At 39.2% G+C, this 21,046-nt stretch overlaps 1 protein-coding gene across 1 annotated transcript in view; it reads left to right on the forward strand.

The window, feature by feature from the left end:
* Positions 1 to 14,829, forward strand: part of CSTF3 (cleavage stimulation factor subunit 3) — a gene marked incomplete at both ends in the record, with an annotated part of 131,258 nt that extends 116,429 nt beyond the window's left edge. Inside the window, 11 exons of the mRNA XM_084236543.1 lie at positions 1,486 to 1,595; positions 1,814 to 1,930; positions 2,182 to 2,256; positions 4,208 to 4,351; positions 5,790 to 5,892; positions 8,460 to 8,529; positions 9,969 to 10,164; positions 12,997 to 13,150; positions 13,882 to 13,976; positions 14,152 to 14,212; positions 14,627 to 14,829. Coding sequence (XP_084092669.1) covers positions 1,486 to 1,595; positions 1,814 to 1,930; positions 2,182 to 2,256; positions 4,208 to 4,351; positions 5,790 to 5,892; positions 8,460 to 8,529; positions 9,969 to 10,164; positions 12,997 to 13,150; positions 13,882 to 13,976; positions 14,152 to 14,212; positions 14,627 to 14,829 — 1,328 coding nt within the window. The remainder of the gene's footprint in view (positions 1 to 1,485; positions 1,596 to 1,813; positions 1,931 to 2,181; positions 2,257 to 4,207; positions 4,352 to 5,789; positions 5,893 to 8,459; positions 8,530 to 9,968; positions 10,165 to 12,996; positions 13,151 to 13,881; positions 13,977 to 14,151; positions 14,213 to 14,626) is intronic.
* Between the last annotated feature and the right edge of the window lie 6,217 nt (positions 14,830 to 21,046).

Consider the following 21,046-nt stretch of genomic DNA (forward strand, 5'->3'; position numbering starts at 1 on the left):
TTTTGTGTATATGTTTTAGGGATCAGCTATGGACTTGAAGGCATTTATGCTCAGATTTTTAGGCTCCTCTCTTTGAACTCCCTCTTTTGGGAGATTTTTTTTCCCCTATTATTTCCAGGTGCTCATCGCAGCCTAGGATTTCATGTTATCTATCTCAAGTGAGGAAGACTAAGCATCTGACTTGAGTTCTAGCCATCCCAGAACTGAACACACAGGGATATGTCTATGAGAGAAAAAAAGTTAAATTAAATATGGATCTCACCTAATGGGGTTCTGTTATTTTAAGGGTTCAGTCCCCTTTGTTTCATATTCTTTTGGTCATTCTCTAGGGCCTATAAATAGCTACTTTTTGTATTTTTTCAGTTTATAATTTTTACTTTCAAGAGAGTTAATCTGATATAAACTACTCTGTCACTGCCTAAACTAATATTTGTAACTTTAAAAAAATTCTCAGTCTTTGCTGATCAGCTTCTATCTCTTCCTGAGGTTTCACTTTATTTATTTATTTTGAAAGATTTATTTATTTATTTATTTATACAAGCACTGGGTATAGTCAGAAGCATGGGAGGGTGAGAGAATTCACCAGAGCCAGAGCAGGGAGCAGAGCAGGCAGAAGGACCCAAGTACACTGCTGAGGGGAGCAGCGGGCAGCAGGAGAGGTCTGCGCGCCATGTGGGACCCTCCTCTGGTGGCCGGGGAGCAGCCGGGGATGGAACCGGCGCCGCAGAGGCCGCGGGCAGCTTCGCAACCCAGCGCTCAACCGCTATGCCACCGGGGGGAGGCCCAGGTTTCACTTTAGATGTCAGTTCCTTATTAAGGCCTTCTTGACCCTCTAAACTATGTTAAATCCTGCTGCTTAAGTTTCAGCAATGTACACTGTACTTTCCTCAACATAATTCTTATAGTTTTTTAAAGATTTGTTTTTAATTATTTATGCATACAAGAAATGGGGTGTGGGCCAGAGGTACAGGGATGTCTCTTCATCAGAAGGAGTGGGGAGCAGAACAGGTGATCTACCAAAATACACTGCTGAGGGGAGCAGAGGGTGATACAGGAGAGGTCTGCTGCCCCATGTGGGTTAGCTTTCTGGCCGGGGATCGAACTTATGCCACAGTTGCTGGTGATAGCTTAATAGTGCTGAGACTTTAACCCCTGTGCCACCAGGGAGGCCCTACTATTTTTTATATATACTTTTGAAATATCTGTCTTCCCAGTGTACTGCAGAGTTCTTGAGTATGGGAAGGTATTATTCATTGGTGTCATCACTGTTTTTCTATTTCTTAGCACTTATTTGGTGCTCCATAAATATTACAAAGTGTTAAATGGATGGGGTTGGGGTGGATGAGGATGCCAGACAGAACTCAAGCTTTTTATTTCTAATTATTTATTATTGAATCTTAGTAATAATTTAGTTGGATGTTTATAATGAGTTTTTTATATAGTATCTATTTTAATTTAATGCTGTTTGTGAATCTCTTCCTATAGTTATGTTTGCTTATGAACAGTGCCTGCTTGTTCTGGGCCATCATCCTGATATTTGGTATGAAGCCGCCCAGTATCTTGAGCAATCTAGTAAACTGCTAGCAGAGAAGGGGGTAAGTGAGTATTCCCTTTTCTGTACTTCTGGTCTCTTTTAATGGTTTTGATAGAGCAGTCATTTGCCAAAAATATAACACTGTTTTGCTAAGAAATGCGTGTGTATATGTGTGTGTGTGTGCTTTTTCTTAGATACATATAAATAAAGTGCATACAATTAATTTTATTTTCTTTTAGCTATATTGAAATTGAGTGTGAGCTTTTCTTTCTCTCCTAGGATATGAATAATGCCAAATTATTTAGTGATGAAGCTGCTAATATATATGAAAGAGCCATAAGCACTTTATTGAAGAAGAATATGCTTCTTTATTTTGCATATGCAGATTATGAAGAGGTGAGAAAAAATATTTAGAATTTTTTGAGTTAGATTTTTTTACTGCAGGACTGAATTTTTTTCTAGCTGCTTCTTTGTCAGACACACTGCTTTTGGTAGACAGATGATGCAAAATAAATATTCATCACTCCTCAGCTTATTATCATTTATGCCCAAAGCAGATACCATCATGGGGTACAGACTCTGAATTTCTCAGAGCTCAAATCCTTGTTTATGAGTATATATTTATGTCTACTTCTCTACCTCCTTAGAGTCGCATGAAGTATGAGAAAGTTCACAGTATATATAACAGACTTCTGGCAATTGAGGATATTGATCCCACCTTGGTGAGTAATTTTACAAATCTCTCTCCCACCTTTGCAGTCTACTTTAATAAAATTGATTTTTTAATTTATATACAGCAAAATTCACTGGTTTTTGTATATTGTTCTGTGAATCTTGAGCAATAATATCAAGTCATAGGACCACAACTACAAATAGGACAACATTTTGATATCCCAGAAAAATTCTACGGTTGAGCACTTTATAGTCAACCCTTCATAGTTTCCCCACTCCTGGCTATAACTGATCTACTCCTGATTTTTACTTTTGATTTTTAATATGGCAGTGGAAACAGCTCTAACACTATCCTCATGATTATGTTTCGAAGCAATTTATGCCATGTAATTGTGCTAAATAAATATTTCTTCTTAAATTAAGGCAGAAGAGACCAATATCCTGGGAAGGGATTAGACAAGAATTAACTTTAGATTAACTTGAATTCTGCTCTACAATGCAATTCAAAACACTGTATTTTTGCAAAAGTGTAGTGGAGCTTTATCAGTAAGAGATGGGAACAGTCAACTATGTAGTGTTCTAGACCTTCTGCCTCAAGTCATCTACAGCTACACTGCTTTTTTTGTTTATGTTAGGATTCCACTGCTCAAAATTCACTTAGCAAGCTGTTATGTTCTGTAATATATATACTAAATAATAATTCCATTCCTGAAGAAACTCATAGTTTATTCATCCATTCATTTGTCTACCACAGCTGGGCAACAAAGTTTGACATCAGTCAAAACTGGGCAAATCAGGACCCTGTGCAGTCACTTTACTCGTAATCCAGGCATTTGTCGCTGACCAAATTGCATATCATCACATCTTGGGCATTCTGTAGTTACTGAGTGTAAAATGGTTATAAAAAGTTTATCAATGAGGGCCTCCTCGGTGGCGCAGCAGTTGAGCGCTGGGATGCGAAGCTGCCCGCAGCCTCTGCAGCACCGGTTCAATCCCCGGCCACCAGATGAGGGTCCTACATGGTGCACAGACCTCTCCTGCCGCACCCACTCCTCCCCTCAGTAGTGTATCTCAGTCAGTCTGCCTGTTCTGTTCCCCACTCTGGCTCTGGTGAATTCTCTCACCCTCCCATGCTTCTGACTGTTACCCAGTACTTGTATAAATAAATAAAATTTTTTTTAAAATCTTTAAAAAAAAAAAAGTTTATCAATGAATTTCCATTAGATGGACTTTGGAAAATAGACCAGTGGTCTTTTAAAAACCAACAAACCAATAAAATGGAAAGTTAAGCATGCTTTTATTAGAGCAAACCTTGAGTTTCCTATGTACTGGCATTCACTAATGAAATGTTCTCCAGTAGTTTCACTTTTATTCTCCCTTAAAACTTAATTTACATGTTCTGTAATTAGATAGCAGTTATGATTGCACAATCTTGTGAGTATATTAAAAACCTATGAATTTACACAGTAAAGGATGAATTTTTTGGTATGTGAATTATATCTTCATTTATATCTTTATTTTTTAATTAATTTGCATGTATCCTTAATTTGGTTTTGATTTAAATAGTACAACATATATGATCTTTATAATTTTTTGGGTATTCAAGATTGCTTTCTTTTTTTTTTTTTAAGATTTATTTATTTATGCATAAAGGCCAGAGGTGTTGGTGGGGTAGGGGATGAGAGGATTCACCAGAGACAGAGTGGGGAGCAGAACAGGCAGATCTATTGAAATACACTGCTGAGGGGAGCAGCGGGTAAGACAGGAGAGGTCTGCTATGCCATGTGGTCAACTCCCTGACTGGCCGGGAATCGAACTCGTGCTACAGAGGCTGTGGATTGCTTCATAGTGCTGTGCTTAACCTTTGCACCACCAGGGAGGCCCAAGATTGCTTTCTTATACTGGAGACATAATTAGTATAGAAATAAGGAGATCAGCCTGCATTAGATGTTATAGGGATCACAACCTATAAAAAACCAAATATTTTTATTTTTTGCATAGGTATACATCCAATATATGAAATTTGCAAGAAGAGCAGAAGGCATCAAATCTGGAAGAATGATATTTAAAAAAGCAAGAGAAGATACCAGAACCCGTCACCACGTCTATGTTACTGCAGCACTCATGGAATATTATTGTAGTAAAGTAAGTACTGGAATAAAATAATTTCCTTTAGTGAGGTATTAATGAAAAGATAGTTCTAGTTTTTGTCATTAAGCTTTAGTTGCTCCATATCATAAAGTTTAGATGTACAGCTTCCCCTGCTATCGAAAGTATTCCTATGAAACCTTTGTAAACCCTAATGGCATAAATCCAAGAAGCATTTATCATTAATTTAAATGGGAACTTTTTTTTTAGCTTTCCCAGACTCCCAGAATGTTTTACAAAATCATACCAAATAATACATGAAACCTACAGTACATTAACATATAGTGAAAAATAGGTATGATATGGAGAATACATAGCTGGTATAAAGTAGCTCTCAGGGAAGGAGCTTGGTGGTGACTTCTTGCAGTGTGGGATACATGCTGCCTCTGTACCAGCTTGCTGCAAAACAAATGCTGAATGCTACTTTTGCTTTTTACCTTTTGTTGTACAAGTAAAGATCCCATTTGGATTTCTTTCAGTTAACGGAAACAGGTAATGTCTTGTCTTTTACAAGAACAAGGTAGTGTAACTCAAACTTCCAAAAAGGGGATACCAATATCTGTGTAAAATTACATGGACTATCATCCATATTCCCAGTTTGCTAATTTATGCCTTATTAAACTCTATCTTTTTTTTTTTAAGATTTATTTATGTATACAAGAACTGGGGTACAGGCCAGAGGTGTGGGGAGGTGAGAGGATTCACCAGAGACAGAGTGGGGAACAGAACAGGCAGACTGACCCAAATACACTGCTGAGGGGAGCAGCGGGTGAGACAGGAGAGGTCTGCTGCACCTTGTGGGTTGCTCCCTGGCAGGCCAGGGATCAAACTTGAGCTGCAGTAGCTGTGAATAGCTTTATAAGTTGCATCTTATCCCCCTTGTGCCACCAGGGAGGCACCTATTTATTTTTTGACTATTAAAAGTTTTTTTCTTCATTGCAGTCCCCATAGTCCTCCTGCCACCATATCATCCATGAATCATCACCATATTCCCTCCCCTGTTTTGCCCCCCCCCCTTTGCTATGTTTTAGTTCTATGGTTGGCTTGCTGAACTCTATTTCTGAATATAACCCAACAATATAACTCAACAATTTTTATTTAATATGACTTTAATTTTCATTTAATTTTGTCATATTTAGGTATTGTAGTTTTAATATTCTTTTTTTAAAAAGATTTATTTTAATTCATTTATGCATACAAGAACTGGGGTCTAGGCCAGAGGGGCAGATCTACTGAAATACACCGCTGAGGGGAACAGCGGGAGAGATAGGAGAAGTCTGCTGCACCATATGTGGGTTAGCTCCCTGGCCAGGATGGAATTCAGGCCGCCGCGGTATTACCACTGAAACTAAACCAAGGAGGCCCAGTCTTAATATTCTTTTCCTTCTTTTGTCACATTTCATGGAAGTCAATAATATCCTCTTTTTACTTCTAGGACAAATCTGTTGCCTTTAAGATTTTTGAGCTGGGGCTAAAGAAATATGGAGATATTCCAGAATATGTCCTGGCCTATATTGACTATCTTTCTCACCTCAATGGCAAGTAGATCTACTCAATAATGATTATTTAATATTAAACAATCAATGTCATTCTCTGAAATTATGTTGCTGGATTTTTTTCCTTCTCGAATGTGTTATAATTATGCCATCACATAAGAACCAGGCACTTGATAGACATTTAAGACTTATTTGTACCTATCTACCACGATTTACACTAAGTAATGATAGGTGCCTTTCAACTCTGTCCTTAAGGCATCATTAATAAAGTCCCACTAGTAGTGTAATAAAATCACAAATTCACAGTTGACAGACACAGAATTACTTACCCTCATCTCTGACAACTCTGATCACCTCTTGTTTTCTGGCAGGGAGAAACAAAGTCCCTTGCCGTGAAAACTCAAGTAATAAAGTAAATGCTTTGAAGCTACTGGGGAAGATTTTAAAAAGAAACATGTATATTGGTGTTATTATTTTTATTTCCTGAGTTTTTTCATGTATTCAACTTATATATGGAATTTGGTAACCATTCTATAAATGTTAAAAATGATGATGATGGCAATCATGAAAAAAAAAAGTACTAAATTCTATAATAGAATCCTGAATGAAGTATTTTAGAAACAGAGAGGAGAATATAAATAATTAAGTTTTAGAGTTATGCTGTGCAATTATGGTAGCCAATGTCTAGTCAGTACTAGGTATTGAGCCCCTGAAATTTGACTAGGACAAAGTGAGGTGTGGTATTAAGTGTAAAATACATACCAGATTTCAAAGGGTTAGTACAAAACAAAGAATGTAAAATATTGTTATTTCTTATTGATTACATGCTGGCATGATAATTCAGATATTATTAGCTAAGATGCAGTTAGTTCTACCTGTTTATTCTTTTAATTAGCAAAAATTTATATTTCACATGGCCGGCATTAAATTTTATTGGACAGTACATTCTAGAGGGTATTATAAAGATGGAAAATGAGATGGTAAAGAAATAGAAAAATGCATTATAGAAAAATGCATTATTGCAGTTAAAGAACACAGTATGGAACAAGTAGTGGGAAAGTTATATGGAATGGAAAAACATCTGTGACAAAGCTTGGGATAAAGGGGAAAATAAATGCAAGATTTGTTTAACATTAAAAAAATACAGTGTGTTAAATTGAAGATGAACATTATGAATATGGTGCCATCTTCTCTGGTTGAACACATTAATTTTTTTGACTTTATCTTGTATGTGAATGTGTAGCAAAACTGAATAACTGCTGCAGGCAATACAAATCAACCACTGCTGGATTTTTTAAAAAACAATTGTATTAAGGTATAATTTATATATCATAAATGCACCACCCACTTGCATGTACATTTCAATGATTTTTAGTAGATTTAATGCTGGATTTTAAAATTTTAATAGGTCTCTTAGTTTAACAAGAACTGTAATTTTCTCACTTCTAGCTACACAGGATCTCCCAAGACTAAGTTTTAATCCACCTCTGGTGAATATTTTTAATTTATTAGCAAATGCATATTTGTCTGTGAATCCTGACATTATCAAAACTGTATGATTTAAAGTGGTTAAGCAGGGCCTCCCCGGTGGTGCAGCGGCTAAGCGCTGGGTTGTGAAGCTGCCCGCGGCCTCTGCGGCGCCGGTTCGATCCCCGGCTGCTCCCCGGCCACCAGAGGAGGGTCCCATATGGCGCGCAGACCTCTCCTGCCGCCCGCTGCTCCCCTCAGCAGTGTGCTTCGGTCCTTCTGCCTGTTCTGCTCCCTGCTCTGGCTCTGGAGAATTCTCTCACCCTCCCATGCTTCTGACTATACCCTGTGCATGTATAAATAAACAAACGAACAAACAAACAAATAAATAAATAAAAAACATGCCTCTATTAAAAAAAAAAAGTTTAAAAAAAAAAATAAAGTGGTTAAGCATAATGTAATCCTAATGCTACAAAACAAGAAACTCGGCTACACCAAATTTTGATCATGCCATCCTTCACATTTGATGTGTTTTTTTAAAGATTCATTTTTACTTATTTATACATGCAAGAACTGGGATACAGGCCAGAGGTGTGGTTAGTGAGAGGATTTACCAGTGACAGAGTGGGGAGCAGAACAGGCAGATCTACTGAAATACACTGCTGAGGGGAGCTGTGGGCCAGACTGGAGAGGTCTGTTGTGCCATGTGGGTTTGCTCCCTGCTGGGAATCAAGCTCATGCTATAGTGGCTGGCAGTAGCTTGGTAGTGCTGAGACTTTAACCCCTGCGCCACTTGGGAGGCCCCCACATTTAATGTATTTTTAAAATATTAATAGTCTGACATTTATTGTCAGTAGAGAAGTAATTAAAAGGCAAATGGGATATCTGATTCAAGTATCACACTGGAAGCAGAACTAGAGGTAAAAAAGAACTGGCTTCTAATTATAGCTTCATTATGAGCAGATCAAGGTACTTAATTTTTCTGATCTTGAAGTTATCTCATCTATAAAAATTGGGAATGATACCTTTTTGCATAGGATTTTTATGAGGATTAAATGAGATCAGGCTTGTGCAAATACACACTTTTGAATTGTGAAACTGATTTTTTTTTTAATATTTAAAATATTTTTTTAATATCTTAGAGGACAATAATACCCGAGTTTTGTTTGAACGAGTTTTAACATCTGGAAGCCTTCCTCCTGAGAAGTCTGGGTAAGCTGTTATGAAACTAGTTGATCAGGTTCTGCTGACTATGATCTGTGGGATAAATGTATGCTTCAGTGAAAGTTTTAGGAGAAATTTCCCTTCTCTCTCAAGACTTAATTTATAAATGCCTACTTGTAATATTTCATACCAATTTTTTACTTTTTACATATTAGTTAAAATTATTTGAGAGGTGCCTTAGCAATTTACTATTAAATATTTTAATATATCTTCTTAGTTTACCATACCCCTAGAAATTGATAAGAACAAATTAAACCTGGTAATGTTTTGAAAATGTTGCCTCCTTCACTCAAGAACAGATTTGAAATACCCCCCTCTACCCCCCCCAAAAAAAAATTTGTCTTCTGTATTGCATCATTGATTTATGGTTTTTGACTCACTTTTATTAAACACAGGCATACCATATTTTAGTGGTATAGTGGAAATAATAAGTCTTCAGAGTCTTGGTTGAAATTTCAGCTCAGGTAACAACACCTTGGGCAGGTTTCATTACCTTAACCAATTTTTACTTTCTTATTAAGTATCAACAATGTCTACCAGTGTAAGATTTTTGTGATAACCCTATACCTGGTATGTGTGTGTGTGTGTGTGTGTGTGTGTAATAGACACTCAGTAGTATATTACTTTAGAACAGAGATGCTTAGCAACATTTAAGTAGAGTCTCACAGCATTAATATTGCTGTTTTTTTTTTTGTGGTGAGGCTCAAATTTGTCCCCAATGATACATGTTAGTGGGGAAAAAATAGAGAGCAACCATGTTAGATTTTGGAATACATTTTTATTCATACTTAAATTAAGAATTTGTTCTGGGAAGGAAGCACAGTGGTCTATGGTGCTGGAGTTTTGGTGAGTTGGTGGTGGGTACACTACAGTAGTAATACCTGATGGGGTTATCGCAATAGTGCCTCAATTAAAAAAAATTAAAATTAAAGCGAATATGTTCTGCATTATAATTCATGCCACTAAACAAAATGGTAAAGTCACATTATTTAGGAGAGCCTGGAAAGCTGTCTGGGTTCCCTTTTCAACTCTTCCATGTAAAGTTTACCTTACATGTTTTTTTTATTGACCGTAAAGGATAGGAAGGTATGCTAAAAAAATAAAAATTCAAGAAAAGGGCTAAAACATGACAGTATTTGGGATGACATGCTATGATGTGTATTTCCTTTCAAATACTTACACAAAGACAAAAACAAGATGAAGCAAATGTTCAAAATAGTAATGATTAAATCTAGTTAGTAACATATATATAGGTGTTCATTTTGTTGCTCTGTTTTTCTGTAGTTTGAAAATAAAATAAAAAAGCTTTTTGTAATTTAAGAAAAAAAATAAAACTTAATGTTTTGTTGGTTTTTGTTTTTGTTTTTTGTAAACATCTGCCCCAAACCCAGGATAATTAAGCATTGATTTTCTCTATTTTCTTACAGAGAAATCTGGGCCCGATTTCTAGCCTTTGAAAGTAATATTGGTGATCTAGCTAGTATACTCAAAGTGGAGAAAAGACGGTTCACAGCATTCAAAGAAGAATATGAAGGAAAAGAAACAGCTTTACTGGTAGACAGATACAAGTTCATGGATTTATATCCTTGCTCTGCAAGCGAATTAAAAGCACTTGGTTATAAGGTATGTACTTAGCATCCAGTATGTACTTGATCCTTTTCTAATGTTTTAGAATAGTTCATGGGTAAACTTCACTTTAAGTACATTCTGAAATAGAAATTAATCTAATTTAGTATAGATTTTGCAGGAGAAAAAAAAAATTTCAGAGATTTTCCTTGGGTTTATGAAACATTGACTATTCGAAGTCGAGAACAAAGTGAAACTGAAATGAGGTAGAACAAGTGCTGTCATTCTTTCTCTGAGTGAAAGTGACTTATATTTTATTCTCAGTGGATATATGGAAGAGATGTAGAGGGAAGAAAAGCAAAAGAGAACCAGAATGTCATCTTGGGTGTTTTTTTTCCCTAATAGTTCTTAAAACTGGTGAATGTGTTTTAAAAGGAGATCTTAAACCAAATGTAGTTTCAGTTACATATTTTGTAGGTATAATGAAGAAATATAACTTGTTAAATCCACAAAGTTTCTAAAGGGATAACCTTAAAACAGCATCCCTCCTGTGGGGCCTTTGAGGAAATTAGCATATGTAGGAACTGAACTCCTTCGTATAGACTGCTGAGTCAGTAAGAAACAAATCTGACACCTGAAACTGTTCAGTCCAGGGGGAAAGAGTAATATTTATACAGCCCCAGAAGTTATTTTGCTGAGAAAGCCATTGTTCTATCATTTCTTGATCAGTCTGTGCCATGTGAGCGAAGACCAAGATGGAATTTCAAAGAGGAGCTATATCCACAAGAGACCCAGATTTAGTCCTTTTAGGCCAACCAGCTGTAAGATGTCCCTAACCATCATTCTCCATCTCCACACTGCCCTCTTTTTGATTTGGCTCTCTCTCTGAGGGAGAACAGTTACCGTTTATTGATCTTTAGACCTTTTTTTTTTTTTTTTTAAAGATTTATTTATTTATTTATTTATTTATTTATACAAGCACTGGGTACAGTCAGAAGCGCGGGAGGGTAAGAGAATTCACCAGAGCCAGAGCGGGGAGCAGAACAGGCAGAAGGACCGAAGTACACTGCTGAGGGGAGCAGCGGGCAGCAGGAGAGGTCTGCGCGCCATGTGGGACCCTCCTCTGGTGGCCGGGGAGCAGCTGGGGATCGAACCGGCGCTGCAGAGGCTGTGGGCAGCTTCGCAACCCAGCGCTCAACCACTGCGCCACCGGGGAGGCCCTGATCTTTAGACCTTTTCATCAATAGAAGCCTCAATTCTGAGTCAGTCCCAGATTCCTATTCTGAAGCAAGGGGCTATGGATTACAGATAGTTGTATTTTCCTTTTACACTACTTCTCATTGAAAATCCAGAGGCATTCTATACTATGTGGAAGTGTAGAATTACTTCCTGAATGTGAATTTTTCATCTTTTATTTCTATGTCTACGCTTTTTGTTTGTGACAGATTGTAGTTGATATCACCAATTACATATAAGTGCATATTAGTCAATTTTCAGAAAGTGAAATGATCTTATCTCTTGATGGTATAAAAGGGTTCTTTTGGTTTTAGACAGGCAGAAGGACATTAGGTTGCTTGAAGCAGAGTAACTTTTCTGGGATGGGACCTCTGTTGATAGATAGCTATAATGCCCCCCTTGACATGCCTTGGAGAGTTGTTCTCAGCCCTGCTGGGCATTGCTAATGTACTTGAAAAGGCTGGATGGGACTGAGGTCAGAGAAGTCTGTACTCCAAATTATTTTTTTTTTTTTAAAGATTTATTTATTTTGCATACAAGAGCTGGGGCACAGGCCGGAGATGCGGGGGTGAGAGGATTCAGAGTCTGCGTACTGCTTCATAGTGTGGTGCTTAACCCCTTGCACCACCAGGGAGACCCTGGTACTCCTAATTGTGACTCCACTTTTTAGGTTTTTTTTTTTGTTTGTTTTTTGTTTTTGTTTTTTTTATGATTTATTTATTTATTTATACAAGCACTGGGTACAGTCAGAAGCGCAGGAGGGTGAGAGAATTCACCAGAGCCAGAGCGGGAAGCAGAGCAGGCAGAAGGACTGAAGTACACTGCTGAGGGGAGCAGCGGGTGGCAGGAGAGGTCTGCGTGCTATGTGGGACCCTCCTCCAGTGGCCGGGGAGCAGCCGGGGATCGAACCGGCGCTGCAGAGGCTGTGGGCAGCTTCGCAACCCAGCGCTCAACCGCTGCGCCACCGGGGAGGCCCTACTTTTTAGTTATTTTGACCTTAGAAATATCAGAACGTCCTTGAGCTTCATTCCCTTCTATAAAATGGAGATGTTATTACTTGCCTCTTGAGAGGCAATGACTTGCTAAAATTGTCTTAACAATTAGTGGCCGCTCAATAAATATTCCTTTTCCCCTGTATAGTATATTGGGAATAATTTTTCTTTTCATTAGCAAAATATTATTAACTCAGGTAAATGATGATAAACTTTTAGCTTTTATAAAGCAGAAAGAACTCACTTAATCAAGCTTCTTCACTTAAACTGATAGCTGTTGTTTAATTCTAGTGGAAGTCAGATGTCAGAAAAGCTGAAATTATAGTTTTTCTCCAAATTACCCCCCTCTCTATTTGGTGCTCAGTCATATGTATTTACCTACAAAAGCTTCTATCTATCCTATGAATGTCCTGCCTAATAAGAGTCTAATGGTTCTTAACTTGGATTGGGGTTTTTAAAACACTTAGTATTTAGAGCCTTTTTGCTTTCTTTCTGGAGTATTTAAAACCTTAACCCTCATTAAGGTTCTGGCTAATCCCTTTCCATTCTTTCTATGGTTTTAACCCAGTGATTTTCAGTGTATTCTTAAGATTATAGAATTGCAGGTTATCCTCTTAAGCCCCTTTTTCAGGTTTAGGATTCTTCTGTTCTGCATTTTCAGGATGTCTCCCGTGCTAAACTAGCAGCTATAATTCCAGACCCAGTTGTAGCTCCTTCTATAGTGCCTGTTCTGAAAGATGAAGTGGATAGAAAACCAGAGTACCCTAAACCAGACACTCAGCAGATGATTCCATTTCAGCCACGTCATTTAGCACGTAAGCCATGACTTGAGATCCAGTTCTGAGACCTCAATTTGTTTGTTGATTTAAATCCAGAGGTGTGGGGGTGGGGGGAGATAACGTGACCTTTCCATTGTAGGTTAATTATTAGAGTCAGGGTCACTATGTGACAAGTGACTTGGCTGTACTTTTAACTAAGATGAGTTAAGACTGTCTTAAAACCACAAAAGCAAAACACCTCAGCCATCCAGTTTCAAATAACCCATTTTGGCAGTGAAACATAGACAGTTTGCAGAAGTGCTGCTACTTACAGATTACCTGTGCAGCTGGAAACTTACTTCAGTGATGCTATTTGGTGTTTTTGATACCAATAGGTAGTACCTCCCTCTAGATTCTTTATGAAGGCAGCCCTTGTGGTTAAATATATTGTTGAATAGTAACTTTTATGCAGGATTGCTGAACAAATGATTTGTGAGGTTTAGAAATGTCTTTGACAGAAACTGACTTTAGTTCAGCCCCTGCATTTTCTTGTAACAGTCACTTGTTTTACTTTTCTGCCTCCCACAGTCGTGAGGTTGAGACTGCTTTCACTGTCTCCCTCACTTAGTTTGGTCAAGCATGTAAGCACCAAAAACAATTTAAAATGTTCAGAATAAAGCAATGTAGACATCAAACATCTTTATGTACAAGTTATTTATTTGTTTTAGCTCTTAGATATAGAGAAATTCCTGCATCTCATTTGATTCGTACTTTTCATTCTCTTTCAGCTCCAGGCTTACACCCTGTCCCGGGTGGAGTATTCCCAGTACCACCTGCTGCAGTCGTTTTAATGAAACTTCTCCCTCCTCCTATCTGTTTTCAGGTTTGTTCACTATTTTCATGATAAATGTGATAAATTTTTTTCATGATAAACATGATAAAAAGTCATTGTGTGCTCTTTTCCCCTTGTATGATGGGAAATAGAGAATAGTTCTGTTTTAATTTGTGAGATTACTGGGGATTAAAATTTGTGTCAAATACAATTTGTGTCAAAATAGGGTCCTTTTGTACAAGTGGATGAATTGATGGAGATTTTCCGAAGGTGCAAGATACCAAATAGTAAGTGATGAAAGCTCCATTTTCAGAGTGAAATTCACATTGTTGTCACTGAAGCTTCCAAAACCAGCTAGCCGTCTTGCAGAAATATAATGAAACCCAGAAGTGGGTTTCAAACTCTATTGACACAGGGAGGCTTGTTCATATTCTAATGCCACTAAGTAAAACATCATAAAATCTTATCATTTCTACTTTATAAACATACACCATCAGACTTGGCTTAAAAAAATAATTGTATTAATTCCAGCAGTAGCTTTGTCTTTTCAGTATTTAGTATCTGTAAATAGTACTGTCCTGTGCTTTGCTAAGAATATGTTGTGAAATTAACTATAAAGTATCCAAAGTAGTACATACATATTCTTTCACAATGGCATAATCTACAAATCCTCCAAAGTCCTTTTTGTTTTGTTCTTATAGCTGTTGAGGAAGCTGTGAGGATCATTACTGGCGGGGCTCCAGAGCTAGCAGTAGAAGGCAATGGCCCGGTAGAAAGTAATGCAGTACTCACCAAGGCTGTCAAAAGGCCCAATGAGGATTCAGATGAAGATGAAGAAAAGGGAGCTGTAGTCCCCCCTGTTCATGACATTTACAGAGCACGGCAGCAGAAGCGAATTCGATGAAGCAGGCTCAACACCTGCCTCCGAAAGAAACCTCTTATCCAGGATTTCCTTTTTTGCCTCTTAAGTCATATGTTTAAAAGAGACAATGCTTTGTTACAAGGTTCTTGGAAACAAAGTTGTATTGTCATTGGTGCCTCTATCATATGGTTCTTGAGAAAAAAAAAAACAACCTGTGTGAATTTAGAATATGGAACAGACCTATGCTGTAAGCAAAATTAGGTTTTCAAAAATGTGAGAACAGTACAAAATGGCAGAGCCACATTTTGTTCTCTCTTCAAGGGTATTGTATTGCCACTTGAAGACTTGTGAGTTTTCAACAGTTTTATTTTAAAAACTGGATGGCTTATGATTGTAAAGCATTTTATCACATTTTCTGAAAACAATTGTTGTTGGTTTGCTTATGTAGAGTCCTGCCTTATTGTTTGTTTTTATTTATGGCAGAATGTATGGACCTGTTTTGTAGTTTAAATTTTAAAAACAATCCTTTAAAAAAATAAAAGGATCTCAAAAACGCCATGCCTCCTGTTTCCTTCATTCATATTTTGTTTAAAATTGCTACTTATGTTACTCAGCCAAAATGGTTTAAAAATAAATGCCAACAGGGCCTCCCCGGTGGCGCAGCGGTTGAGCGCTGGGTTGCGAAGCTGCCTGCAACCTCTGCAGCGCCGGTTCGATGATCCCCAGCAGCTGGGCGAGGGTCCCACATGGCGCGCAGACCTCTTCTGCCGCCCGCTGCTCCCCTCAGCAGTGTACTTCGGTCTTTCTGCCTGCTCTGCTCTCCCCTCTGGCTCTGGTGAATTCTCTCACCCTCCCACGCTTCTGACCGTACCCAGTGCTTGTATAAATAAATAAATAAATAAATAAATAAATAAATAAATAAATAAATAAATAAATAAATCTTTTAATAAATAAATATATAAAATGCCAACAATACAAGGTAAAGTTACCTTATAGTTAGTATTTATACACTGGCTTTTGTACACTGGCTTGGGGATACTAATTGAATGAAAATGTAAGGCAACCATTTCTAAGAGGCAAATTAAACATTTTAGGCATTCTCAAATATGTATGTACTTTTCCCCAATTAATATGAGGCAGGTTGGATGAGATATTTTATCTCTCATTTCTCTTAAAAGCAAAATAAATGTAGAAATTCCTTTCACCACTCACTCTTGGTTTTGACACAAATATTTCAGTGCTCAAAAACATTTTTTTCATGAGCACTAAAGAAAATTAGTCAATTTACCTAATTTTAATTACAGTAAGCAAAATTTCCTTGTCATGCAAAAAAGTCCAAATAACAATTTTCCTCTTTCTCAGCAACATTACCTACTTTTGAGTCATTTCTAGAAAAAGTACTAGACAGAAAAATAGTGGAGCTATTTTTAGAACTGATAAAATTTAGGCACTGCAAGTCCTTCCTAAATAATATTCAGGGCCTCCCCAGTGGCGCAGCGGTTGAGCGCTGGGTTGCGAAGCTGCCTGCAGCCTCTGCAGCACCGGTTCGATCCCCGGCTGCTCCCCGGCCACCGGAGGAGGGTCCCGCATGGTGCGCAGACCTCTCCTGCCGCCCGCTGCTCCCCTCAGCAGTGTACTTCGGTCCTTCTGCCTGCTCTGCCTCCCGCTCTGGCTCTGGTGAATTCTCTCACCCTCCCGCGCTTCTGACTGTGCCCAGTGCTTGTATAAATAAATAAATAAATTTAAAAAAATAAAAAAAAATAATAAATAAATAAATAAAAATGCCAGAACTCTTAAAAAAAAATAAATAAATAATATTCAGTCAAACTCTCATCTTTAGTAGTAAGTTACAGGGAGATTATATTGCCACAACTATTAAAGTATAAGGCTACAGCTACTTAGTAAATGTAAAACAACCAAATTGAAACACTGAAAAAGAATGAAAAAATACACCACTTTTGTAAACATACAGACCTTAATCAAAGTAATTATGAAATTCGTAACTTTATAGATAAAATCTTTTTAAGATTTATTTATACAAGCACTGGGGTACAGGCCAGAGGCGCAGGAGGGTGAGAGAATTCACCAGAGACAGAGCAGGGAGCAGAACAGCAGAAGGACCAAAAACACTGCTGAGGGGAGCAGCAGGTGAGACAGGAGAGGTCTGCTGCGCCAGGTTGGAGTATCTTCCTGGCTGGCCGGGAATCAAACCGGTGTTGCGAGGCTGTGGACAGCTTCACAGTGCTGCGCTCAATCCGCTGCACCACCAGGGAGGCCCTAATTCTATTGTCTGATACTTGAAAAGTAAATGATAGTTCATTAACATGATGATAAAATATACTGTGTTCATAAAATTTGGGTGTTTTACATTTTAGTGCCCACAGCAACATCATCAAAGTTGGTTGTTACCCCTGGATAATGACATGCAGCAAATGAAAGTAGCTACATTTGATAAAAAATACCAAGTAATAAAACTCAGGTACCATGTGATTTACTCATGAGACAGGGGAGGTCTGCTGTGCCATATGTGGGTTAGCTCCCTGGCCGGGATCAAACTCAGGCCCTCGCAGTGATAGCTCTGAGACTTACCCCTAGGCCACCAGGGAGACCCACAAAGTAAAATCTTTTTTTTCATTTATTTATACAAGATCTGGGGAACAGGCCAGAGGCACAGGGGGGTGAGAGGATTCACCAGAGACAGAGTGGGATACAGAACAGGCAGATTGACCAAAGTACACTGCTAAGGGGAGCAGCGGGCGAGTAAGGAGAAGTCTGCTGCGCCATGTGGGTTGCTCTCTGGCAGCAGGGGGATCAAACTGGTGCTGCAGAGGCTGTGGATAGCTTTATAGGTTGCCTCTTAACCCTTGCACCACAAGGGAGGCCCCAAAAGAAATGAAATTTAGGGCCTCCCCGGTGGTGCAGCGGTTGAGCGCTGGGTTGCGAAGCTGCCCGCAGCCTGGGCGGCGCCTGTTCGATCCCCGGCTACTCCCCGGCCACCGGAGGAGGGTCCCACATGGCGCGCAGACCTCTCCTGCCGCCCGCTGCTCCCCTCAGCAGTGTACTTCAGTCCTTCTGCCTGCTCTGCTTCCCGCTCTGGCTCTGGTGAATTCTCTCACCCTCCTGCACTTCTGACTGTACCCAGTGCTTCTATAAATAAATAAATAAATCTTAAAAAAAAAAAAAAAAGAAATGAAATTTAAAAAAAAAAAACACACCTAGATGGAAAATCCATCCATTCATCCATCAAACCAACAAAGAGCTGACAAAGTGGCAGAAGTGGTGTTTACTGCTCTAGACAGTCCTTCATTCGTAGACTATCAAATAAACATAAGAGACCTGCTAATAGTGACCTAACTCTTGAGGCACTCAGTTCCAACACATGGAGTGAAGCACTACTGCCAAATAAACCTAGCACTTTCCTAAAAGACACTTGTTTCCACAAACCTGTTAGTCAGGAAATCGATTCAAATTCAGTCAGTACACATTATATGGAACTAGTTCCATTCTGAAGGAAAACTAGACAATAAATGATAATTTTTTTCTTGGAGGGAAAGCTGTGGAGAGGAGTTACAAACAGATGCTTAATGTGCATTTCCTGAGTGACTAAACGAAATTTCCTGGCCCTTACTGATAATTCTATCAGATTCCAGGAAGAAAATTACCTCGCTCCTCTTCATAGAGCCACAATGAAACAATTCAATGGTTGGCGCAAGGGGTTAAAGTCTCAGCACTCTGACCAGGGAGCCACACCTGACCAGGGAGCTGACCTACTTGGCACAGCAGACCTTTGTCTCGCCCTCTGCTCCCCTCAGCAGTGTATTTCAGTGGATCCACCTGTTCTGCTCCCCACTCTGTCTCGGGTAAATCCTCTCACCCCCCGCACCTCTGGCCTGTACCCCAGTTCTTGTATGTGTATGTAAATAAAACTTTAAAAAATTATATTGTGGCCTGATCTTTTTGCCTCCTTTGCTGTTGGCTTTTGCTACTTGTAAAACTCCACAGTGGACATTGAGGCGGAGGGGACCAGGGAGGTTCATGAGAATCTGAGGCTTCCTGTTATATATATGTGTATCTCAAGACTTTCAAACTGCTGAAACTTAATTTTGTTAACTTAGGAACCCATGAAGGAAAATAAATCTTAATAGAGCTATCTCTTACAAGCAAAGATAAGAAGTAGGATTTCTGAGATTTAGGAAGAATGACTTCAAGGAGTGGTGATCCCCCTGTTTATTTGGGGGTATAGCTTCTTTCCCTTATATCTGGAAGGGGAGGGGGAAAAAACCACGATTACTCTGAAGGTGAGGCATGCGACGAGTATTTCTCCTGGGTGTCTGGCTTCTTAGCCCTGAAACCAATATCATGACATGGTACAGTAACCCTACCTTCAGAAACAATTCCAGAATGACCTCACTGAATACACTATAAAAGATGTGATTTTTGTTCTTTAAAAGTTCTACTTAAGGAGGGCCTCCCTGGTGGTGCAGCGGTTGAGCGCTGGGTTGAGAAGCTGCCCGCAGCCTGGGCGGCGCCTGTTCGATCCCCGGCTACTCCCCGGCCACCGGAGGAGGGTCCCACATGGCGCACAGACCTCTCCTGCCGCCCGCTGCTCCCCTCAGCAGTGTACTTCGGTCCTTCTGCCTGCTCTGCTCCCTGCTCTGGCTCTGGTGAATTCTCTCACCCTCCCGTGCTTCTGACTGTACCCAGTGCTTCTATAAATAAATAAATAAATCTTTAAGGAAAAAAAAAAAAAGAGTATAAGAAAACCAAAATTTAAAAAAAAAAAAAAAAGTTCTACTTAAGGGGCCTCCCTGGTGGCACAAGGGGTTAAAACGCAACCTATGAAGCTATCCGCAGCCACTGCAGTACGACTTCGATCCCTGGCCAGGGAGCTACCCACATGGTGCCAGACCTCTCCTGACTCACCCGCTGCTCCCCTCTGCAGTGTATTTCTATCTATCTGCCTGTTCTGTTCCCCTCTCTGTCTCTAGTGAATCTTCTCACCCTCCACGCCTCTGGCCTATACCCCAATTCTTGTATACCTGAATAAATAAATCTTTAAAAAAAAAATTCTACTTAATTTTGTCCCTTTTCAATGAAACCAGGGAAGAGTTGTCCTTGAGTTTGAACTTTAATAATAAGACTTCTGATGACAAAGCATACATTTTTGACTGCAAGTAAAAACCACCATTAAAGCACAGTTTACAGAATATATTTGGAGAAATCTCTCCTAATTCTAGCCATTCACTCCTATGCAGCCTGGTTCACCAGACAGTCTGCAGGGCAAATGTTCCTCTGGCTGCCTCCAGGCCCATTCTCCAGTCCACCTCTCATCCACTTTAATAAAAGGATTCCTTGCTGTTGTGACTTGGAGTTGTGACTGGAAGATCAGCCAACAACTTCACATGCTTCTCATATAACGTCCTGTCTCGCACACGTGTGTGAATGTGCACACACAAAATTTTTAACAGAGGAGACTACCTGTGAGACCCAAACTACTCTCTTAGTCACAGGGTATGTCAGGAATCCTGGTCACTGAAAAATACCATTCAAAAATCCAGGGTTTCCTGAGACTGCCTTACTAGGAAATAAGTGAGCCTGAGCTATTAGGCCGAAAACACCCAAATTTAATTTTGGAGTTCTAAAGCAGTCAGTGCATCTGTACTGCATCAGCGGAAATTTCTCAGTAAAAACTTGGAACATTTGTCATCTTTCATGTGACTCTAACATTTTTTTAAAGAGAAAAATTCCTTAACTTTCAAGGCTGAAAAGGCAGAGAATTTTCTTTCTCTAGATCCCACAAGTCATAACTGCTGTCACCCAGGCTCAGGAGTAATTTTTTTTTAAATAAGTTTTTTAAAATTAAATAACTCTCCTCTAGAACAAAAGGAATTTGGGGCTCTGGCTAGGCCAGGCAGGAAGAAAGCAATAAATAGTGGGGGCTGGAGGAAGAGAAGGGCAGTTAGATTATAGAGAGTCCTTCCAACACATCAGGCCTGGAGGAAGGAGGAGTCGGGGCAAGAGTCTAAAGGCAGACATGGCTTGGTTACTCTCTCTCTTGGGGGCCATCAGTGGGGCATTTGAATGAAAAATGACCCAGAGGGCAAAGACAGAGGTCCGAGCCCCCAGGGAGGGACAGGGCAGCTACAATCACTGGCGTGGGAGTGGAGACCGCTGCAGTCAGCTGTGTAACAGCCAAGTGGTGCCGATTCAACTCAAGATAACAAGATGCTTTGATGTGTAAACTTGCACTCATAAATAC

The sequence above is a fragment of the Talpa europaea genome, assembly GCF_964194135.1.
Source record: "Talpa europaea genome assembly, chromosome: 1".
Classification (NCBI taxonomy): domain Eukaryota; kingdom Metazoa; phylum Chordata; class Mammalia; order Eulipotyphla; family Talpidae; genus Talpa; species Talpa europaea.